This window comes from Anolis carolinensis, unplaced genomic scaffold (genome assembly GCF_035594765.1).
Source record: "Anolis carolinensis isolate JA03-04 unplaced genomic scaffold, rAnoCar3.1.pri scaffold_12, whole genome shotgun sequence".
NCBI lineage: Eukaryota > Metazoa > Chordata > Lepidosauria > Squamata > Dactyloidae > Anolis > Anolis carolinensis.
The window spans coordinates 25,168,260-25,193,842 of record NW_026943823.1 but is presented as its reverse complement, the minus strand read 5'-3'; the positions used below and the strand labels follow the sequence as shown (position 1 = coordinate 25,193,842).

At 42.4% G+C, this 25,583-nt stretch overlaps 1 protein-coding gene across 4 annotated transcripts in view; it reads left to right on the top strand.

The window, feature by feature from the left end:
* Positions 1 to 13,456: 13,456 nt before the first annotated feature.
* Positions 13,457 to 25,583, top strand: part of aff2 (ALF transcription elongation factor 2) — a 331,356-nt gene continuing 319,229 nt past the window's right edge. For all 4 annotated transcript variants that reach the window (XM_062963858.1, XM_062963857.1, XM_062963856.1 and 1 more), the window contains exon 1: positions 13,457 to 14,076. In XM_062963858.1, coding sequence (XP_062819928.1) covers positions 14,030 to 14,076 — 47 coding nt within the window. In that variant the 5' untranslated portion in view covers positions 13,457 to 14,029. The remainder of the gene's footprint in view (positions 14,077 to 25,583) is intronic.

Sequence of the window (25,583 nt, the reverse complement as noted above, 5' to 3'; positions counted from 1 at the left end):
TGACACTGCCTCTGCTCCATACACCCGGACACCCGATGATGCCCATGGTGATTTCCATGTCTGCTTATCAGAACCAAGAGAAAACGGTGATGTCTTGGCAGCGTCAGCTTGGGTTCACTTCCCTTGCACCAAGGGGCATTTTCACTGCTGGTTTCCCGCTCCTTTCCAGAGGTTCCCCTCTTCCTAGCTGTTGTAAACCCAACCCCCGAATCCAAATCCCCAGGTTAGAAACAACCCAACACATAGGCAGCTTCAAGTTTGCTTCTTGCTTGAGAACAAAAAGAGAAAGCTCATTGCAACTCTCTTGTTAATCTGAGAATTACAATTGACCAGCTGTTGTTAAAGATGAAATTATTATATTACTGTGTCCTTGCTTTGAGTCTCCTTTGTGGAGAGAAAAAGTGGGGTACAAATAAACGTAAACACAATAGTTCAAATGTTGGGCTAAGGTGGGGGTCTCCGTGGGACCCAGGCTGAAATCCATCTTCAGCTAGAAGTTCCTTCGGTGATCTTTGGGCCGGCCAGAGTCCATTATTCTAACTGGCCACACAAGGCTATTGTTAACATCAAATGGAAAGGAAGGGAGAGCTGCCAATTTCTTCTCCATCGCCCAAACCTGAAATCCAACTGTCAAGATCTGCTGTCCTTTTATGCACAAATCCCATCCTCCCACAAGCATTTCCAGATTAAACATTACATTCTCACTACTCACAAACCAGATTATTAATGACTTAGGTCAGGGGTCCTCAAACTTTTTAAGTGGAGGGCCAATTCATGGTCCCTAAGATTGTTGAGGGGCCAAATTATCATTTGAAAAAAAAATGAACAAATTCCTATGCTCACTGCACATACAGTAGAGTCTCACTTATCCAACATAAACGGGTCGGCAGAGCATTGGATAAGCGAATATGTTGGATAATAAGGAAAGATTAGGAAAAAGCCTATTAAACATCAAAACAGGTTATGATTTTACAAATTAAGCTGCAAAACATCATGTTATACAACAAATTTGACAGAAAAAGTAGTCCATTACACATTAATGCCATGTAGTAATTACTGTATTTACGAATTTAGCACCAAAATATCACAATGCATTGAAAACATTGACTACAAAATTGCTTTGGATAATCCAGAATGTTGGATAAGTGAGTGTTGGATAAGTGAGACTCTACTGTATCTTATTTGTAGTGCAAAAAGAAAAAAAACAACAAAACAAAACAAACCCAACAACAATCATTTATGAAGGGGACTCAGAGCGGCTTACAAGTTGTATGTACATATAATATATTATATTATTAGCATAGCACAATATTAGCATTATATATTACTATATTGTACTATACCACTATACCGTAATATTATTAGTAATATTGCATTTAATATATAATATATAATTAATATTATATTATACAATATTATTATATTGTATTATTATTATTAGCCGCCCTGAGTCCCCCATTGGGTGAGAAGGGCAGGGTAGAAATACAGTACTGTAATAAATAAATAAATATTATATTGTATTACATTATAATATTTATTATCAATATTATATGTATACACAATATATTATATTATTACCATATCATTCATTTACAATATTTTATTTACAATATTGGTAAATGAAAAAACAATACAATATTTAAAAATAAAAATAATTTTAACCAACATACTGTAAACTTATCAGGATTTCAGTGGGAAGTGTGGGCCCGCTTCTGGCCAATGAGATAATCAAGTAGGATTGTTGTTGTTGTGCCTTCAAGTCATTTCAGACTTTGGGCGAGCCTAAGTCTAAAACTGAGGGCGGGGGACAGGTCAATGGCCTTGGAGGGCCCCATCCGGCCCCCGGGCCTTAGTTTGGGGACCCCTGACTTAGGTGAAGGCCTATAAGGCAGGATCATCAAGTTTGCAGACGGGACCAAATGGGGAGGGAGAGCCAAGACTCCAGGAGCTTCATGTAGACGTTGAACACGATGGGGGGCAATTCTGAGCCCTGCGGGACCCCACAGCACAATGGCTAGCCCATCATCCAAATGGTGAGTTAAAACAGGGGGGGGGGGAATGCCGTCCTTGGCTTGTAGTCATGATTGCTCCTGGGTACCAGGGAGTCAATACATGGAACCCCACCGTGGTATTTGTCTATTGTCTAGAACAGGGGTCCTCAAACTTTTAAAGCAGAGGGCCGGTCCACAATCCTTCAGACTGTGGAGGGGCCGAATTATCATTTGGAAATAAAAAACCCAACAAATTCCTATGCACACTGCACATGTCTTATTTGTAGTGCAAAACAAAAACAACAATGAAAGAGCAATACAATATTTAAAAATGAAAACAATTGTAACCAACATAAACCTATCAGGATTTCAATGGGAAGTGTGGGCCTGCTTCTGGTCAATGAGATAGTCAAGTTAATTAGGATTGTTGTTGTTGTGTGCCTTCAAGTCATTTCAGACTTTGGGCAAGCCTAAGTCTAAAATTATTTATTTATTCATTTACTACATTTATTTATTACATTTATATCCCGCCCTTCTCACCCCGAAGGGGACTCAGAGCATCTGTATGTACATACAATATATTATATTATTAGCATAGCACAATATTAGCATTATATATTGAACTATACCACTATACTGTAATATTATATGTAATATATAACATATAATTAATATTAGTATTATATTGTATATAATGATAATATTATCAATATCATATGTATATACAATATATTATTAAAACTGATATAAAATATATTATAAATGAGGGCGGGGGCCAGGTAAATGACCTTGGAGGGCCGCATCCAGCCCCCGGGCCTTAGTTTGGGGACCCCTGGTCTAGAATAAATAAAGAGAACAGGGCAGAGCCACATTTCAACAAAACTAGATATGAGAGTACATTTAATCTTTCCTTGCATGGGAGGATATCTTGTCTACATTTCAGCCAGGCCTTTAATGCCGTGGATCCCTCTGTCCCACCAGCTGAAGATTTGTCCTCTGTCTTTTAAGGCAAGAAAGACATTATTGTTAATTCTTTGATGTTATGTTGTGACACGTTGAGAGACGGCTGGGCAGACTCTGGCCAGGGAAGTTTAATTGGCTCCCTAAAGATCCCTTTCTTCCAGTACTGCTTTTGTAATAAATCCAAAATATCACTTCTTAAGATGACCTGAGACCTTTTGTGTAATCACGTAGGATTAGTCGAGGACATTAAATCAGACATAATTGCACAGTTCCATTTGCACATCATTTTAAGATACATATATATATATATATATATATATATATATATATATATATATAATCAGGCAATCACGCACAGAGAGAAATTTATGGCAGTGCTCAGAACAGCAGAGGAGGAGAATTAATGAGGCCGTTTTAAAAGGGGGAGAAAGATTCTAGGTGGACTGACTAGGATATTTAATTTCCACCTTTAAGTTTCAACCACATGTAGCCTATGCAGACTCAGATATACCGGCTATATTATTAAGGAGGAATAAAATACCTGCTCCCTTCTTCAAATGAACATAAAAACAGACTTGCTGAGTCTGAATAATCTGGTCTATAAAATCTGCCATCATGGTGCCCAGATGGGAAATCATCCTGGAAATCAACCAATAGTGTGGTCTTCAGGAATTAACCTTGGACCACCTAATACAGTGGTTCTCCACCTGTCCCCCCATATTTTGGCCTTCAACTCCCAGGAATCCTAACAGCTGGTAAACTAGATGGGATTTCTGAGAGTTGTAGGCCAAAATAATAATAATAATAATAATAATAATAATAATAATAATAATAATAATAATAATATAACTTTATTGTTCATAACCTGCCTCCACCTCCCCAAGGAAAGTGCTGGAAATCATTACTGGCTGGGTAATAGTTATGGACTGATCTATTGTTCAAATGCACATCGAGACATCCATGTCTTCACGTCTCTGCGGAAGATGCCCAGGGCGGGGGCTAGTCTGATCTCCCCGGGGAGCGAGTTCCAGAGCCGGGGGGCCACCACCGAGAACAATAATAATAATAATAATAATAATAATAATAATAATAATAATAATAATAATAATTATTATTATTATTATTATTTAAAAAGCTGATAAGGAGAAGACCTGGCTCTGGCTCATGCATCATCCGAAAATACATCACACAGTCCTAGACACTTGGGAAGTGTTCGACTTGTGATGTTGTGATACGAAATCCAGCATATCAAAAGACCAAAGGTTTGGTGACCTTCATCAGTACCTGTTTCATATATCTTCCCAAGACAATTGTTTATACTGTCTGGTCTCTTCTAGAGAACAAATGAGAACTGTGCTTAATTTGAAGAGAAACAATATTATGAATTTGTTGATCCAGCAAAGGATGGTTTGATAAGGGCACCGGCTACATTTTCTCCCACAAATCATCATGACTTCATGGCTGTTGGCAGCAGAATCCTCTCTCGGGCGGAGTCAAAAGGTGGGAATGCCATGAATGCGGCAGATCGGTCCGTTAGTAATAGAAGCTGCTGGGTTTGATTTAATGAATGCAATGCAATTATTAAGTCCAGGAAACCGTCAGCTGGGAGAATGAACACAGCTTTATAATGTCAACAGATCCCGACATTCCATCTAACCTGCTCTCCCGTGTGATACAAAGTCAGAGAATGAAAAGTCAAGCAGAGAGATACTTTGAAAGTCAATCAAAATTAATTAAGAAATTATAAATCGGTCAATAATGCTCCGCGAAGTCTCGTCATGACCTCAGTTATTCTGTTTAAGCGCAAACAAGATCATCAGTTGTGTTTCCCATCCAGTGATAAGATCTTTGCCAATTAACTTAAGTCTTAATTAACTCTCTGAGGTGCTGAACTTTAGATGTCTCGCATCATGTACTTTAACATTTTAATTCCTTATCACAACCACGTGTGCGATTTCTTGATTTAGCGTTATTATTTCATTAGGGTTGCACTCCTTTAACTTAAAGGACAACACACACGCACTCACATAAATATTGAATTAAAGCTAATGCTGCATTTCCAAAGAAAATCGTTAATGGGCTTATGTCGAGCTGAATGAAAACAATGGATTAAACATGTGCTCGATTCGGGCTATAGTTGGAACATTTAAGCCTTTGAATTTGAATGCAAATACACTTTTTTGATCATCTTAGAAGCAAATTGAGAACATATTGCAAGTCGCTTCTGGTGTGAGAGAATCGGCTCTCTACAGAGACGTTGCCTGGAAGACACCCAGATGTGTTACCATCCTGCTGGGAAGCTTCTCTCATGTCCTTGCATGGGAAGCTGGGGCTGACAGCCAGGAGCTCACCCTGTCTTGCAGATTTGAACCACCGACCTTCCAGTCAGCAGTTCAGCCGGCACAAGGGTTTAACCCTTTATGCCACTGCGAAACTTCACTGAGTGTGACTCAAACTCACGGCCCTTGAAATCAATGAGAGTAAAAACAACCTAACAATGTATGGGGGATTGTGCCCTTTCATACTACAATTTCACAGCTTTTAGGTTGACACATGTCACTGCAACTGCATAGTGTGAAAGGGTTCCTTATCATTTACATTCTTCACTGTGTGCACCTACTCTACAGGATTAATGCAGTTTGCCTCACTTGAACAGCCATGGCTCAATTTCGTGAGATCACAGGATCACCGTTTTTCAAGGTTTTTCTCATTCGCTGACAAAGGATGCTGGTGCCTCACCAAAACTACAACTCCCAAGTTCCCGTATCACTGAGCCATGGTATTTAAAATGGGGCCAAACTGTGATACTTCAGATGACCAAACAGAACTGAAGTTTCATGACCGAAGTTGAAAAATAGGAACACAACCGGTTTCTCCTTTTTCTAGCCTCCTGGACACGAGAAACATTGGTTTCTTTTTCCGCTTTAGTTTTATCCTCTTGAGTTGGCGAGCTAGTTATATTTTCTCAGAAGTAGCTTTGCTCGTTCTTCATGCTTTTTCTCCATTTCTCATCTTCCCAAATGCGTTGACATTTCCACATTGGCACAGCTCACATGTATCTTCACTTCTAGAATTGCTTTGCTGAGCTAGGCAGGAAAGGCACCTTCATAAAGAAAAAAGGGCAGAAAGAGCAGCAAATAGCAGTCTTGTTCACCCCTGGATTCATGTTGCGGGCTCTCCAATTCCTTCCTTGCCATAACAACACTGGGCAAACTCTAGTGTCCTGTTGTGTCTGCTATCCCCTCACTCACTTCATAGGAAATCTGCTACGAAACGGGAGCTTTTTTGTTGAGTTCCAGGGCCAGAGAAGCAGATGGAGGAAACAGAAGGACGTCATGCCTCAGGGGAGCGTGCGTGCTCCATCAATGTTTAACATCTACACAAATGACCTGCCATTGTCAGAAGGGAGAGAACGTTTCATTTATGCTGACGATCGTGCCATCATTGGCCAAGGAGGGAGCTTTGAAATGGTTGAACAGAAGCTCTCTGAAGCTTTAGATGCTCTTACTGCCTATTTCAGGGAAAACCAGCTGACCCCTAATCCACCTAAAACTCTGTCATGTGGTTTGCACCTTAAGAACAGACAAGCATCTCGAGCTCTGAGGATGACCTGGGAAGAAGTCCTACTGGAGCATTGCGGCACACAATTGGTGCCTGTTGTGCGCTGAGTCATATTGTAATGGGCATCCTTACACTGTAACATCCTTATCTCTTTTAGCGTCCTCAAACCTTGCGTGTTGTAGTTGGTCTTTTGTCAAGGGATTCCTTTGTTCGGCGAAGAAGCTCAAAATCCATCCTTGTGTTCTGTTACTTTGATTTTTCCTTTAGAATTCAGCAGTGACAAATCCATCAACCACTCCCTCCCAATCCCAGCAAGTATAACTACGGCACTATATAAAAATATGGCTTGTAGGTTATCAAATCACATACAAATTATCTCTCTATCTATTTAATCAATAAATATGTAATGACTGCTGTTAGCTGATGAATTTCTATATTAATATTGTCAATGCCAAACATTCCATTGATCACAAGCTGAAGGTCCTGGAAAATGCATTAAACTTGAGTACACATTGCTACAAAGTTGTCATCCTTTACATGGGAATGGCATGAGGAATATTATAAGGATACTAGCTTTGCCCGGCCACACATTGCTGTGGCTTATGGGAATCCTTTGTTGGCCAGGTGGAATAGCAGTGAATAGCCTTGCAGTCTCAAAGCCTGGCCGTTTTCTGGAGTAGGTGGAGCTGTTTGTTGTATGAACGTAGAGGCATGGATGATGGGTTGTGCTGCCAAGTTTAGTGTTTCTGGGACGTGTAGTTTTGTTGTTTTGTCCTAGGCCGAAATTTCATTATCCTTTTATATATATAGATGAAGCTGAATTCAACTGGAAAAGATTGGGATAGATTGGGGACAGAGGTGATATCCATGACAGGGCCAGCAAACTCTCCATGAATATGAAATTAGCATTTCAAGGAGGAACGTGCGAGCCAATCCCATTGCTATATGGTATGATCCTCAGACCCATGGGGATCCGTTCCTCAGCTGACCACTGAAACAGGAAACCATAAATAATAGCAAATTCCACTGAAATTAATGACTTGTGCTAGGCATTACCATAGAGTCATATTGTAGGAGCTATCTGCCAAATTGTTAGGCCCTCCAGGGCTACTCTATGGTAACTTTGAGTAAAAGTACGTCATAGAATGACTTGGAAGACTTACCCCATTCCTCTCCCCCCCCCCCCCCACAGAGCAATGCACTCTATGGCCCCGTCTACCATTGCAGGGCTTTAGTATCCCGTTCAGTGAAGAGAGTAGACTTAAAATTATGCAGAATGAATGTTCTCCTTCCCATTTGCCTGGAAATCATTGTAGATTTAGGGGCATGTAAAACAGAGCTTAGCGGGCGCATAGAGTTAGACTTCAATCAATCTTGAATTCATCCCTGGAGTACACTAACATTTCCTTGCACATGGTTGCTTTTCAGAAAGCTAGTAAATTACCTGCTTAGAGAGATTAAGTGAGGGGGCATGGAAACATGCAAACTATAATTTGAAGGGACACATGCCACATTCCCTTTTTGCATTCCTGCTGAAATTAAAAACTCCAGAAACATAATGTGTGTATAGGTGTGTGTATGTTTGTGTGTGTGTGTGTGTGTGTGTGTGTGTGTGTATTTAAAGTGCTGCGCTCTCATAGGTAAACACACACACACACATTCTTTATTACTATTCTGGGGCATCATTCTCTTTATGGAAACCAGTTCCAAGAGGAATATTACACCCATAACTTGGTTTGCTAAGAATTAATGCAAGGGAAAATTATGCTAAGAGTCTAATTGTGGCTCCCTTGGTATAATATTTTGATGCCACTGTAAAAATGCAGAATGAGAACATAACAGTTCTATTAAATGCTAATAAATTTAGAAGGTAAGCTGCATTTGGGACGATGTTGAAGACTTTTTTCCCATCCCAATAATCCTTTGTGCATATGAATTTGAGATTTTCATGGACTGTTATTATACATGTGGCAGCGAATGTCGTAGCCGCTGTCCAAGGTACTGAAACTAGGTGGTGGCACTGGGCACTTGGCTTCGCTCCTTAAATCCAGAGTGGTTCATCTCCCTATTGATATAGGAAGCATCTGAGACCATTGCTACTATCTAATGTTGAATGACCTAAACCATGCCCAGATGTTTCCCCACCAATCTGCAGTTTTGTCCCTCCCTCACAAATTCTTCTGAGATAGGTTCAAAAGAGACAATTAAAAACAGTGTGTTGTCGAAGGCTTTCATGGCCGGAATCACAGGGTTGTTGTATGTTTTCCGGGCTGTATGGCCATGTTCCAGAAGTATTCTCTCCTGATGTTTCGCCCACATCTATGGCAGGCATCCTCAGAGGTTGTGAGGTACTTGGGTGAGGGTCCTGGTTTGCTTATATTTGGGGCAGCTTATACTCGAGAATATATGGTACATTTATTATTTTTCTCTATTATTATTGGTATTATTACATTTATTATTTTTCTCTATTATTATTGGTATTATTACATTTATTATTTTTCTCTATTATTATTGGTATTATTACATTTATTATTTTTATATATTATTGTTGGTATTATTACATTTATTATTTTTCTCTATTATTATTGGTATTATTATATTTATTATTTTTCTCTATTATTGTTGCTACTATTACATTTATTTTACTCAATTTTTATTATTATTAATACATGTATTATTTCACTCTGATCTTATTATTATTATTATTATTATTATTATTATTATTATTGCATTTATTATTTTACTCTATTATTACATGTATTATTTTCCTGTATTTATTATTATTACATGTATTATTTTACTCTATTATTATTAAAAGGATACATAAGCACATTGACATTGAAGAAGATGAGAATAATGATTGGGTCAGAGTTGGACAGTCTTATCTTAAATTTGAGCTTTATGTAAATATTCAAAAACATTTAACCTACTGAGGCCTCAATTAATGTAATTTTATTGGTATCTATTTTTATTTCTGAAATTTACCATCCTCGGCTTATACTGGAGTCAATGTTTTCCCAGTTTTTTGTGGTAAAATTTGGTGGCTCGGCTTATATTCGGGTCGGCTTATACTCGAGTATATACGGTAAGTCCTTCGCGCACACTCCTCACTTGATTCTTTTAACAGCCCTCTAGTTAATGCGCACAACCATTTCCCTCAACATGGCCATCAGTGCTCTCAGTCCTTTCAAAGGCCTCTGGCAAGATTCCCAGAAAAGCAAGGCTGGGGTCACATGAAGCGGGTTGCCAGGAAGGAGGGTATCCTGAGAGGCATTTCTCACTGTCTTGCTTGGAAAAAAGAAACAGCAGAAAGGATTCAGAAGAATGAAATGCCGAGACGGAGAATGTTCCACGTTGCAAGGAAATGGTAGGTGCTGCTGGAGGAAACCACGCGTCTTGGCCAACTGGACACCGGCAGATAAAACAGCAGTAAGTTGCGTGTGAGAAAGAGTCTGCTTTAAACACACCGCCTGCCACGTGAAATGCCCGTTGGCTTCCGCGTGTTGGGTCCCACCCCAGGAGGGCTGACACGACGGCACCTTTGTGGTCTCTGTGGCCCAGTTCGGCGCATTCTTTCCTAAACCACAGTTTAATTTTACATCAACTCGACACTGGGCTCTTTCTTCACAAATTGTATTGAGTCAGCCAGCGTTTAACGTCAGGCTTATCTTAACATTTACATTACTAAACTGTGGATTAACTTGTGCTACACATTACATAAGAAGATTTACTTTCTTGTTTCCCTGATGTTTACACAGCGGTGGGTGAAAAAAATTAATTAGGCCTGAAATTGGGGTGAAGGGAATCAGTGATTGGTTTGCACAGGAGCAGGGACTGAGGGGTGGAAAGGCGGAGGAGGAACGGACTGGTCTCCCTGTCGTGAAAGAGAAATCTCTTGGTTTGGAGAAAAGCGGGAAAAGTCGCTTGATTCAGAATACAACTTCCCGAAACACTACCTGTTCAGTACTCAGGATAGAGATGTAGGGCCCACCGGTGCAAAAAGTCGGGACATTGGTCCATCTAACTCTGCATTGTTTACGATTTCCAGGATTACTTCTTGGTCTCAGGGTTGAATCTAGGACTTTGCGCATGCTGAGCATTTCCTTCTCAATGGAGCGGTGCTCCTTCTCCAGTGACCAGAGCCATTCCCAGCAAGTTTAGAGCCTTTCTACCAAATGCAACAAGTATAACTCCTTCTTTGGAGGCTTTGCTATCTGCCGGGGGTGCTTTGAATGGGATTTTCCTTCTTCTTGGCAGAATGGGGTTGGACTGGATGGCTCGTGAGGTCTCTTCCAGCTCTAGGATTCTAGGATTCTATGATTCCACATGTGAAAATACCAAAGGAAATCAAACTTTGACCTGACTTTGTCCAATATTCTGTCCATTCAGAGACCAACGAGCTGTTTGCCAAACATAGAATCAAGGGCAATTCAAGTTCCAAAGTAACTGCTAATACAAAAATATATTTCCTCTGATACTAGACAGCCACCTCTTTGAACATAAAGTGCCCATCTACTTCCTTAACTGAAATATAAAATGGCTTCATTTATCCACATCTAATAAAATAGGTCACCTTAAGGCATTTTCTAGATCCTCCAGTATGACTTTATGGTATTCTTGGGGCATAAACCAGGTCTTCCAGTGTGACTCTATGATCAGTGTTTTTATTCCCAGTTCTAGCTTTCCATGCAACCAGATAATTCCAAGTTTAGTGCTTATGTTTTACTCTTTTTTGGGACGGGACTCTGGTTTCTAGTCATTTGAGGCTTTCCATCTACAGTGTGTCCATTTGTGCATGGCCTTTCAGGAACACACAACAACAGCACCAAATGAGTACTTGACCGCTGCATTAAGATGGGCAAATCTGCCACCTGAGTGTCTTCTGCTTCTCCTGAAGGTGGTAAATCTCACTCTTGCCACACGAGGGCTCATTCCTGAAGAAATGCTCTCCCCTTGAAAGTGACAGGTAGAAGCAGATGGAACTGGTCCAGAAAGAAGAAGGTGGGAGCCTGGCTATGCATTCAGCGTGGCCCAGGTCTTCCCCTCCAAGTGAGAGGCATTGCCGCCATAACACATTTGTCTGTCCATCCATTTGATAATCTGCTGATTTGCTTTTGGACTTTCTAATGCATATATGTTCCAATCAGACATTGAATCATTGTTGCTGCTGATTTTGTATATTCGCCGATTTTGTTGACTTTTTAGCTGCAATGTAATATGAGCATCTTTTTTATCTGGCTTTCCGAATCCTAAAATCTTGGCGAGTGCGAGAATGAGGCCATTGCTTTTAGTGTACACCGCTCCTTAGCACCGAGCCACGGCAATCCAAGCAAGGCCCAACTGCACCCGCTCCCCAGTGCAGAGGCAACCAACACTTCTGCTCACAACTCCAGGGAGTTGTAGTTTGGTGAGCTGCTGTTGCCAGTAGACCTTGTGAGACTTCACCTTCAGGATTCCTTATCCTGGAGCCCTGGCCGTTCAAGTGGCACCAGCCACTTGATGGTGCTGTTTAGATGCATTTGAAGCTCCACTTGAAGGCGGCGAGTGGGGAGGACGCAAGTGTATCCACATTGCAGAATTCATGCACATAATCATAGTTATAACCACTTGAACTTCTGGTATTCTTCCGTTATCCGAGTGGAGGCCACTAGGGGGTGCCAGAGAGAGAGAGAGAAGGATTTCCCTGCCCGAAACCCCCTTGGACCAATGCTCTGGAATCCTGGGAGTTGCAGTTTGGCCAAACCTTTCGCCTTTTCTGCCGCAAAGCTACAGCTCCCAGGACTCCACACAACACAGTACAACCTGCATCAATCCCACCACAGGGCAGAGCCATTCTGTAGACAGGGACACATGCCTTCAGGGGAGGCCTTTCCTCTTCTCTGCCCAAGGGTTGCTGCCAGGATTCCAGAGGACACACAAAGGGGCTGAAGGTGAAACTACAACTCCCAGGAGTAGAATAGCCTGGATCCGAGGCAGTGAAATGGGTCTCCACGGCATGGAGGTGCCTTCTGAATCTGAAGGAAGGAGGAAAAGAGGAAGGAAAGGAAAGAAGGAAGGAAGGAAGGAAAGAGGGAAGGAAAGAAGGAAGGAAGAGAAGAAGGAGTGGAGGAAGGAGGGAAGGATGAAGGGAAGGAGGGGAGGAAGGGAAGGAGGGTAGGAAGCCAGAAAGGAAGGAAGAAGGGGAGGGAGGGAATGAAGGAAGCACTTTGCCCAGCTCATTTTATGTTTTTATTGCTGTGTCTCTCAAGTGTTTTATAATGATTGTGATTTTTAATGCCTTTTAAATTTATTTCTGTGTTTTTGTATTTGATATGATTGTATGTTGGTTTTATATCTGTAAGCCGCCCCGAGTCCCTCTGGGGAGATGGTGGCGGGGTACAAAAATAAAATTATTATTATTGACACAATGACGTTGTATGACACAGCAAACAAGATAGACATGCTGGATTTTGTTTCAAAAAACCACAAGTCGATCACTTCCCAAGTCTCTAGGACTGTGTGATGTATTTTCGGATGATGCGTGCAGATCCCAGTAGGGTGGCCTTTTGCAGTTGGCAGATCGTAATTTTGTCAATGTCTACTGATTCCAAATGCCGGCTGAGATCTTTTGGCACGGCACCCAGTGTGCCCATCACCACCGGGACCACCTGCACTGGTTTCTGCCAGAGTCTTTGAAGTTCAATCTTGAGGTCCTGATAGCGGCTGAGTTATTATTATTATTATTATTATAAAGAAGGAAGGAATGAAGGAGGGAGGGAGAGAGGGAAGGAAGGGGGGAGGGAGGGAGGGAGAGAGGAAAAGAAGAAGGAGGGAAGGAAGGAAGGAAGGAGGAAAAGAGGAAGGAAGGGAAAGAAGGAAGGAGGGAGGGAGGGAAGAAGGCGAGGAAGGAGGGAATGAAGGAAGGGAGGGAGGGAGGGAGGGAGGGGAGAAGAGGAAAAGAAGGAGAAGAGCGCTGCGCGTCGCTGGTGGGAGAGGCAGGTCGGGAGGCGGAGAGCCGGAGAGCCGGAGAGCGGCGCTCTTTGGCCGGAGCCGGGCCTGGAGAGACCGAGGGGGAGGCAGGGGAGGAGGGAGAAGAGCGGGAGGCGTCGCCGGGGAAGGGGCGGCGGGAGGCGCTGCTGCTGCTGCTGCTGCTGCTGCTGCTTCTCGCTCCTCCCTTTGTGGACGAAGAGGAGGAGGAAGAGGAGGGGGAGGAAGGTGCTGCTGCTGCTCCGGCGGCGGCGGCGGGGCTTCTGCCTCTCTCGCAGCCTCCGAGCCGCGCCCGCCGCCGCCGCTGCCGCCTCCCCCCCACCCCCACCCCCCGCTCCTGGTCTCCCTCCCAGCCCTTCCTCCTCCTCCTCCTCCTCCTCCTCCTCCTCCCCCTCGAGCCCCGGCGCCTGGCTGCAAAGGCGGCTGCAACGCAGGCGAAGGAGAAGCCGCTCCAGCCCGCCCGCCCGCCCGCCCGCCCGGCTCTGGGGGGCCAAGGCGGGCGAGGAGGAGGAGGAGGAGGAAGAGGGCGAGCCCCGCCACCCGCCGGGATGGATCTATTCGACTTCTTCCGAGACTGGGACCTGGACCAGCCCTGGTGAGTCCGGGCAAGGCATGCCAAGCGGGGCTGCTCCGAGGAAGAAGAGGGGGCGGGGGGGGGGGGGCGGGATCGTTTCTTAACAATCATTTGGAATAATACTACTAATAGGTGGTGGTGAGGGTGGGCTGGCCTGTCCGGAGTCCCCGGGGGAAGGAATGCCCTGAGCCCCGGGCAAGTAGGAATGTCTTCGAATCATCATATTATGGATCGCAGCGTTGAGGGTCCTGATGTTTCGTCCTGATGATGATGATGTTGGTGATGATGATGATGGAGGATGTGCCTGCCGGGCGTCCCCAGCTGAAGGCCAGGAGCCGAGGGCAAGCTGTGGATCTTTTGGAATGAGAAGCACAGGAGTGATGCTGAGGATGGGGATGATGCGGGGCTTGTGCATCCCCGGAGCCCTCTTTGGATGGCCCTCCTTCACATGTTATTGTTATGATCTTCCTCCTCGTTGGGATTCTCCTTGATGGTCACCCCCGTGGGGAGGAAGCCTTTGCTGGCGCTGCTTCTTCCCTTGGGCAAGTCACGAAAGGTGTCATGGCATGGCATGGAAGTGTCCGGCTCCCACTTAGGAATGGTCCTTTGAAGGAACACCACATTATTATTATTATTATTATTATTATTATTATTATTATTATTCTTCGGAGCCTTTGGTGCTTGGGGTTCACGGCTCGGCCCCCAACAAGGCCACTCCACAGAGGACGGTCTCTGCCGTCTCTCGTGGGCACTTCCACAGGCACTTGGTGGTGTCACTCACGGCGTCTCCCTCCTTTGATCGTGTCCTTTCCACAAAGGCGACCCAGGCTCCGGCTTTCCTTTCCCATCTCTTTCGTCCCTTGCCTTTATTGTAACCCCAAAGCCTTTCATTCCCATCCATCCTCCTTGACCTGGCCAAAATGTGACAGGAGAAGAAAAAGGCCAAAGTCCGCCCATCGCAACCCTTTTTGGGGAGAGAGGGATTTGGTTCAAACTGGAAGTTGGTGTTTGTGTGGCACAGAAGTTGGGCCTGGGGGCTGCATTTCAGCCGCAAAGCTTTGTTGCCCGTAGATATTTAGCATAAGGTTTGCCAGGGTCTGGGCTCCTTGTCAGTGTTTGACTTTGCCAAGTGAGTCCTGATGTGTGTTTTGCTGAAAATAAAGGGACATTATTATTATTATTATTATTATTATTATTAGGTTGTTAGCAGATGCCCCATTAGGTGGTCATCTGCTAATCATAAAACAAGCTGTGTGAAAATAAATTAAACGGAATGGTGCCTTGAAGATGTCGGTGAAACATGATATGCTTTGTAAAGGTATCCTAGTTCAATATTGGCATGTTAAACCATGTGAAATAATAATAATAGTAATAATAATAAACTTTTATTTATATTGCATCACTGTCTCCCAGAGGGACTCGGGGCGGCTCACAGAACAATCAAGGTGTAACATGCAAAATACAACAAGTGCTAAACAAAACATAAACAATAAACAGCTGACATAACATCACAAATTCACAGTATCCTCTGGTTAAAAACATTAAAATACAGCAACTGCTGTAGGTAAAAAAACAACAGTATCCAATCTCAGAATTGTAAAGGGCTTGATAGAGAATCTGATGTGTATTGAATAATACATTAGAATTGGTAAACATGGTCAAATATTATATTCAAACATGGTCAATATTATATCTGAATGTTATGTTGATATTGTTTTTACTTACTTATATTGGTTTTAATTGTCATATTTTGTTTTATTTTGGGCTTGGCCCCGTGTTCGCCGCCCCGAGTCCCTTCGGGGAGATGATGGCAGGATAGAAAAATAAAGTATTATTATTATTATTATTATTATTAACAGCCAAATCTTTAATGGATATAATAATAATAATAATAATAATAATAATAATAATAATAATAATAATAAACTTTTGCCATGCTGTACCATAGCCACCAGGGCTTAAAATCCCAAATATCTGTCATGTTTGATTTTCCATAAGTGTTTTTCCGTGGCCATTGAGACGGGCTCCTTAGGACTGTAAATTACCCCGTATCAGTATTAATCTGCAAACAGGCGTCATGGATCTTGTGAAGTGTTTTATCAGCTCTGCGTCAACCGTGGCATTGTGTCGCTTAATAACCGCAACGCTGTTGTTACTTAAAAGTAATAATCACAATAAAATTAGGGCTCAATTAAATATGCTGCTCCACAGTATCTTTACCCTGCCAAACTAATTTATTTTTGCAGACAGCTGATAACCACTGTATTGCTACTAGAACAGTATTTGCATACAATTTGCCTAATTTATGGTGTGGGTAACATCATTAATTTAATAGGAGCTGTTATAATGGAGCGTGGAGGTGTCATCCCAAGAAGGGGGAGAGACAATGCCAGAGGAGCATCTTGCAATGTTGATACAGAATTCGACATGGGCCGCCTCAAGGATGTCTTTTTGGCCGGTCAGCGTGGCCGCGTGAAATGATGTATTCCGAGGAAAAGGGAAGAAGCCCTTGACTTGTCTCTTCCTTTTCTTGAGGCTTTTTCTCTATTTTTTTTAAAGAAAGAAGCTGAGAATGTTTTCGTTTGTTTGATGGTGGCGATTAGCTTGTTTTCTCCCAGGTTTCTTTTTCAAAAGGATGTTTTGGTTGTTGGCTCTTTGGGGAATCTCTTTCCTTCCAACAGTATACATTTGACTGCATGAGGTTCCCCATAAATTCCTTGCTTTGCACGCAGTAATAACTAAGCAGATACACCGACTCTGTGGGTATATACCCATTCCGGTTGGTCTGGGTGAAATTCGGTTGATATTCACACCACCCTGGCTTCACGATCTCATCCAACCACCTCCTGATGAAACCACACTCTCATATAATTTCACTAGCTGTGCCCAGCCACGCGTTGCTGTGGCAAAGTGGTGGTGGTATTGGTTAAAAATTGTTGTGTAATTTTTATTTGACGTTATTTGCAATTTTTTAATTAATTTTATTGTAAGTTATATTTTTATTTATTATATTTTATTATTTTCTTGAATTATTTTTAGTTATTTTCTGTTATTATAGTATTTTATTGTATTAATTTTTAGTGTTTTTTATTATTTTTTATTGGGTTGCTAGGAGACCAAGTTGGAGGAGCTTAGCCTTCTAACTGGCAGCAATTGGATAAAAGCAATTATTCCTCTCTCTCTAATTAGGACTTTCTTTTTCTTTTCTTTTTGTTGTATCAACCTAGAGGCGTGGATGATGGGTTGTGTTGTCAAATTTCGAGGTTGGGGGGCCTGTAGTTTTGTTGTTTTGTGGGTCGCCGTGATGCCATCACTCTTTTATATATATATAGATTTATACCTTTTATTTTTGTAAAAATGCATAAGGCATACACTTCTATTTGTTTGTTGGGAATCAGTTACCTGCCGAAGGAACGGGGTTGCATCCTGAAGTCGGAATTATGTCTTTTCCTGCTTGATTTATGTATTAAAAAAGGTTGTTGGCAGGTCATGTGTTTGTGGTTGTGTCCAAATGTTTGTTTGCCCCCAGGGGCGGCTGAAGCTATAAGCGAAGTAGACAATTGCGGGTTAACTCCCCTAGGGGCGCTGTTGAGGTGCCCCAGGCAGGGAGGGAAGGAAGGAAGGAAGGAAGGAAGGAAGCAGGGGAAGCCCTTGGCCGGAGTGGGCTTCCCAGGAAGAGACAGAAAGACCTCTCACTACCACATAGCCTACGCTTGGCAACTTTCCCTGCACCTATTCCTTGGATCCGGCATGCTCCATCTTCCCAGATCTAACATGTGTTTTTTTTCCCCTGCTTTCAAAGCGCCTTGTAAGAAGCCCTCCTCTTAGCTAGGCTTGCAGCAACAACTGTACCACAGGTTGCTGTGAGTTTTCCGGACTGTATGGCCATGGAGCCCCGGAGGCGAAGTGTGTTAAAGCACTGAGCTGCTGAACTTGCAGACCAAAAGGTCGCAGGTTCAAATCCCAGGAGCGGAGTGAGCGCCCGCTGTTTGCTCCAGCTTCTGCCAACCTAGCAGTTCAAAAACATGCCAATGTGAGTAGATCAATAGGTACTGCTCCGGCGGGAAGGTAACGGCACTCCATGGTCATGCTGGCCACGTGGCCTTGGAGGTGTCTACAGACAATGCTGGCTCTTTGGCTTAGAAATGGAGATGAGCACCAGCCCCCAGAGTCAGACATGACTGGACTTAACGTCAGGGGAAACCTTGACCTTTACCTACGGCCATGTTCCAGAAGCATTTTCTCTTGAAGTTTCACCCACATCTATGGCAGGCATCCTAAGAGGTTGTGTGGTCTGTTGGAAATTAATCATAGTGGGATTTATATATCTATGGAATGTCCAGGGTTAGAGAAAGAACTCTTGTCTGTTTGAGGCAGGTGTGAATATTTCAATTGGCCACCTTGATTAGCATTGAATAACTTTTCAGTTTCAAGGTCTGGCTTAGTCCTGCCTGAGGGAATCCTTTTTTGGGAGGTGCTAGCTGGCCCTGATTGTTTTGTTTTTTTTGGTCTGGAATTTCTCTGTTTTCTGAGTGTTGTTCTTAATTTATTGTCCTGTTTTCAAAATACTGGTAGCCAGATTTTGTTCATTTTCATGTTTCCTCCTTTTTGTTGAAATTGTCGATATGCCTGTGGATGTCAATGGCTTCTCTGTGTAGTCTGACATGGTAGTCATCAGGAATCAGGCTACCAGTATTTAAAAACTACAACTATTCAAAAAACTCTAAAATCAGGACAGTAGATAAAGAACAACACCCAAAAACTGGGGAATTCCAGACATGAAACAATCAGGGCCAGCTAATCACCTCCTAACGCAGGATTCCCCCAGGCAGAAAGCAGCCAGACCTTGATGCTGCAAGGCTATTAAGAGCTAATCAAGGTGGCCAACTGCAACATTCACACCTGCCTCAAGCGGACAAGCGTTCTTTCTTCCACCCCAATTGCCTAGTTTCCAACAGATCTCACAAACTCTGAGATGCTTGCCATACACGCAGGTGAAACGTTAGGAGAAAATGCTTCTTGAACATGGCCATACAGCCTGGAAAACTCACAGCAGCCAAGTGATTCTGGCCAAGAAGGCCTTCGACAACACAGCAGGATCACTATTTTGGAGTCTGGAAAAAAATACACTGTGTTGTCAAAGGCTTTCATGGCCAGCGTCACTGGATTGCTGTAGGTTTTTCGGGCTGTATGACCATGTTCCAGTGGTATTCTCTCCTGACATTTTGCCCACGTCTATGGCAAAAGAGGCTGAGGTCTGTTGGAGGCTGGGGAAGAACCTACAGCCCGAAAAACATACAGCAATCTAAAAAAAGGTACTGCTTTCTCAAAATGTTAATTGCCCCCCCCCCCCCATTAGTGTTTCTTTCTATTGACTCTTTTATTTTTCAGTGATTTATTTGGGAGGGGGCACCAAAATACTGCTTGCTTCCACTTGACAATGACCAAGGGCCGGCCCTGCTTGCCCCAATCGCTTTATTTATTTATTTATTTATTTACAGTATTTATATTCCGCCCTTCTTTCTCACCCCGAAGGGGACTCAGAGCGGATCACATTACACATATAGGGCAAACATTCAATGCCCATATACACACAGAACTGAGACAGAGACAACAGACAGACAGACGCAGAGGCAATTTAACCTTCTCCTGAGGGGATGTCCGATTCTGGCCACAGGGGGGAGCAGCTGCTTCATCATCCACTCTGATGGCACTTCCTCATTCCAACGTTGTAAATTAGTTAACCTTCCCTCCCCACTTTTATAAGTGGTACCTTATTTCCTACTTGATAGATGCAACTATCTTTCGGGTTGCTAGGTCAGCAACAAGCAGGGGCTATATTTTATTTTTAATTGACGGGTGCTCACCCCGCCACGGGCTGGCCTCGAACTCATGACCTTATGGTCAGAGTGATTTATTGCAGCAGCTGTTTACCAGCCTACGCCACAGCCCGGCCCCTCCTGAACAGGGATATGCGCAGCTTTTCCAACCTTTTCCATTGCGCTGCATTCTGCTGCGTGTCAATTGTTAGCTCTTGTGTTTGCATCTAGGACTGAATCTACACTGCCATATAATGCAGTTTGAATTGCTTTATCTCACCTGTATGGACCCATACAATGCAGTTCATTCCAATTCAAACTGCCTTATATGGCTCTGTTCTGATACAATGCAGTTCAACCTGCATGACATGGAAGTGCAGATCGATACGGCCTGGGCCTCTGTTTGCCCTTCCTGGCTGATATACTTTAGCGCAGGGGTCCCCAAACTCAGGCCCGGGGGCAGGATGCGGCCCTCCGAGGTCATTGACCTGGCCCCCGCCCTCAGTTTTATAATATAATATATATTGTATATACATATAATATTGATAATAATATTATAATGTAATACAATATAACACTAATAATAATACCATATGATAATATTAATTATATATTCTATATTACATATAATATTACTAATAATATTACAGTATAGTTCAATATAGTAATATATAATGCTAATATTGTGCTATGCTAATAATATAATATATTGTATGTACATATAATTTGTAAGCCACTCTGAGTCCCCTTTGGGGTCAGAAGGGTGTGATACAAATGTAGTAAATAAATGCAGTAAATAAATAAATAATAAATAAATACATTTTAGACTTAGGCTCGCCCAAAGTCTGAAATGACTTGAAGGCACACAACAACAACAACAACAACAACAACAATTCTAATTAACTTGACTATCTCATTGGCCAGAAGCAGGAGCACACTTCCCATTGAAATCCTGATAAATGTATGTTGGTTAAAATTGTTTTTATTTTTAAATATTGTATTGTTCTTTCATTGTTGTTGTTGTTGTTGTTGTTGTTGTTGTTTTTGCACTACAAGTAAGACATGTGCAGTGTGCATCGGAATTTGTTTGTATTTTTTTTTCAAATGATAATCCGGCCCCTCAACAGTCTGAAGGATTTTGGACCGGCCCTCGGCTTAAAAAAGTTTGAGGACCCCTGCTTTAGCGGGTTTGTGTAAACCTCTGGTCAGTTACATCTTTCTGCTCCTTAGATCAGGGGTCCTCAAACTTTTTAAGCAGAGGGCCGGTCCACAATCCTTCAGACTGTTGAGGGGCCGAATTATCAGTTGGGGGGAAAAAACAAATTCCTATGCACACTGCACATATCTTATTTGTAGTGCAAAACAACAACAATAACAATGAAAGAACAATACAATATTTAAAAATTAAAATAATTTTAACCAACATAAACATATCAGGATTTCAGTAGGAAGTGTGGGCCTGCTTCTGGCCAATGAGATAGTCAGGTTAATTAGGATTGTTGTTGTTGTGTGTCTTCAAGTCATTTCAGACTTTGGGCGAGCCTAAGTCCAAAATTATTTATTTATTCATTTACTACATTTATTTACTACGTTTATATCCCACCCTTCTCACCTCAAAGGGAACTCAGAGCAGCTGTATGTACATACAATATATTATTAACATAGCACAATATTAGCATTATACTATATTGAACTATACCACTATACTGTAATGTTATATGTAATATATAACATATAATTAATATTATTATATGGTATTATTGTTAGTATTATATTGTATAAAATGATAATATTCTTATCAATATTATATGTATATACAATATATTATTAAAACTGATATAAAAATATTATATTATAAATGAGGGCGGGGGCCAGGTAAATTACCTTGGAGGTAATTGGAAAGATTAACCGTTTACAAGAAACATTGCCCAAGAGACGCCCGACTGGATTTACTCAGTCTTCGAGGAGTCTCTTTCACTTTTGACACAAAATAAAATAATAATAATAATAATAATCTTTATTTATAGGCCGCCCTTTCTCCCCAGGGGCATGAACTTTGTGTTGAGACTTGAGTTCTACCTCTGAGATATCTGGTTATGGTGGCTCAGTGGGTTAAACCACTGAGCTGCTGAACTTTCTGACCGAAAAGTTGGTGGTTTGAATCCGGGGGGTGGAGTGAGCTCTGGCTGTTAGCCCCAGCTTCTGCCAACCTAGCAGTTTGGAAACATGCAAATGTGAGTAGATCAATACGTACTGCTCCGGCGGGAAGCTAACGTTGCTCCATGCAGTCATGGCAGTGGCTACATAACCTTGGAGGCGTCTACGGACAACGCCGGCTCTTTGGCTTAGAAATAGGGATGAGCACCAACCCCCAGAGTCAGACACGACTGGACTTAATGTCAGGGGAAAACCTTTACCTTTACCTATATGCAAATATTCCAAATGCGGAGAAAAAAGATAAAATCCGAAATGCTTCTGGTCTCAAATATTTTGGAGAAGGGATATTCAATCTGCACAATATATGACTGGTTAACCTAAATTAGAAATATATTCCTTCTTGCCTTTTTTGGTTGGCCTTTCTTGTTTTGCTTTTCTTCTGTTTGCATTTCTCAGGGGAAAAAAAGGATTGTCCCCTTAGTTTTTGGGGAGCGGAAGAGAGGCTGGAAGCGTCCACAAACTTTCCCTTGAGATTGCTACCGTTTCCAATGTCCAGAAGGGATTAAAAAACAAAACAAAACCTCTTGAAAGCCTCGCCTTTTCAAAGCCGCCTGGCTAATGGTGCTTAGTAATCAAAAGAGTTGTTTAAATTGTTCTCGTGTCTCTTGGCCAGGAACTTTCTGACCCTAATTATCCACAGACTAATGGAGATTTCGAAAGATAAAAGGATGACATTAAAAAGAGGGAGGGGGGAGAGGGAGGAAAACAAATTCCTTGTCAGCAGGGATTTGAAGTCGACTTCAGACAACTTCTAATGATCTTTTGACTTCTGGCTGCTTTTCGTTTGAGAGCGATGCTCTCTTTTAAGCGGAAGCAGGTTCCGCTGGGCTCAGTCAAGCTCATCGCGCATCGTCGGCCTTCCGTATTCATGGGTTCCGCGCCCATGGATTTAACCAACCAGGCCTTAAAATATTCAGGAAAAATCAAATCCGCCAAGCAAACCTTGATTTTGCAATGCACTAAACATCCGGAGGAGCAGGCATAAACCCGCCGAAGCCTCCCACCATTTCGCAGGAGCTCAGGCTGTGAGCGTCGGCACAAAGTCATCATCAAAACCAAATTAAACTACAATCAATTAAAATTTATTCAAAACAGAACAATTCAAAACGCCTGCACATCTCAGTTAAGAACGTCTTTGACAATGGAACTGCTTTTTTGCAGTTGTCCGCATTCATCCTTGTCCTCCGTCTAGGTGGGCTTTTTTCCAGCAGCATCAGCGCTATTGAAAGGAAAGCTGGAAACACACAGGCTTTCCATGCGAGGTTGTTACAATACATTTATCTTTGTAGTAGAGCTTCTTCCTGATTGTGCGAGTGCCACGTTCTGACATCAGCAAACATCCCCGGAATGGACAGGAGCCTGGATGGAGCTCTGTGCCCGCCTATGCGTGGCGGCAGCCGCGACACAACCAAGAAGCATCTCCATTTCCTTGGTGCTTCCAGGGTCCAGTCTGGGAAGAGGATCTGGCCAAATTGGATTAGATCCCATTGTCCAGACTGCCTTAAAGCCCAAAGTATTCTGGAATTTCCAACTAACTCCAGAGTATCCCCAACTTTGCCCAAAATGGGACAAAGTTGACTTAAAGCCAGGCTGTAGCACAGCTGGTTAGTAGCCAGCTGTAAAAAATTACTACTGACTGAGAGGTCATGAGATTGAAGCCTGGGTTGGATTGAGCTCCCGACCATTAATAGCCTAGCTCGCTGTTGACCTAAGTAATCGTATCTGTCAAGTAGAAAATTCTACCGTGTTTCCCCGAAAATAAGACAGTGTCTTATATTAATTTTTGCTCCCAAAGATGCTCTAGGTCTTATTTTCAGGGGATGTCTTTTTTTCCATGAAGAAGAATTCACATTAATTGTTGAACAAAAAAATGAACATTTATTATATACTGTGCAGTAGTTGTCATCACAAACCAACATAACCAGACAAACTGTGAATCCTATCCGGAATTTCTTGTTACAACTATTATTTCCATATACTATAATCTATGGTACGTACATTTACCAATCCTGCATGCTCTGGTGTTCTATTTGGAAGATATGTTTCCAAACAAAAACTTTGCTAGGTCTTACTTTTGGGGGAGGCCTTATATTTAGCAATTCATCAAAACCTCTACTAGGTCTTATTTTCAGGGGATGTCTTATTTTCGGGGAAACAGGGTATGTACCACTTTATGCGGGGAGGCTAATTTAACTAATTTACAACACCATAAAACTGCCAGCAATATACAGAAAGCAATGAGGAAGTACTACCATCAAGGACTCTGTGGCCGGAATTGAGCATACCCTCATTTATTTATTTATTTATTTATTTAATTTATATACCGCTCTTCTCCCCCAGGGAGACCCAGAGCGGTCTTACATAATGGCAAGATTAATACCACATATAATACAAAATATAGTAAAACAAACGATCGTAAAAACACACTTAAAAACCAATATTATACCCCATTTAAAACAGTAAAGCACTGTGTGGCCATTACAACAGGGCCAGTAGCATTGGGCCAAAAGTCCCAATGAAGCTGAAAGCCTCATGAAGCTGGAAGCTGAAAAATGTTAAATTGCCTCTGTCTCTGTGTCTGTATGTTGTATGTCTAATGGCACTGAATGTTTGCCATGTATATGTACATTGTGATCCGGAACGGGCGGAATATAAATACTGTAAATTAATAAATATAAATGAGTGACTGGATGTGCCTGTGATGTCAAGCTTCCCTTCACATTTGGTTTTTACAAGTGGCAAGGCGGATAGAAACGTGTGTGTGTGTGTGTGTGTGTGTTATTTTGCCACCCCGAGGAGCCCTACCTCTGGGCTCTGGAGTCTCTTTGCAGAGCGCCGAGGAAGCCGGTGTGAGTTTCCAATGGAGACGAGGAGTCAGCATTGACAGGCAAGGCCGCGTTACCTCCCTTGATTAATTCATAAGGATATTGGTCAATGATTTTAACCAACAGCTATGTACAGAGGAATCCTAATGGGATCTGTCTGTTCGGATTATACAAGAGAGAGTGTTTGATTTATTTCGCCGGGGCCTTCCCCTCCTCCGTCTTTATTCCAGGGCTCCGCTTTAACTTCATACAAATAACGCATTAGTCACACTGGATAAAATGGCATATTGAATAAAGTTGTGCCTGCCTCTCATAATCTGATTTAGCAAAGGATTAAATCTGTTTGAGTAGTTTATTCATATCATAAAAAGGAGATTGTTGGCTGAATGAAATCTTCTGCATCTGCCACTTTCGATCCCATTAGGAAAGACAGTAATGCAAAGCCCTTCCGTTTCCTTGAGATGTCCCCCCCCCCCGGCTTTGTTTCCTTGGTGTTTTGGGGGAGGACAGGGACCCCCCTCCCTTCCCTGGGGATTTGTGGGCGAGATGAAGGGCAGGCTAACCATCAGGATGAAGGCTGCCGCCAATATTGGAAACATCTGGCTGTGGACATCCAGGGTGATGGAGATGCCTTTAGTGCATGATAAGAAGAAGGCAAAACATGGAT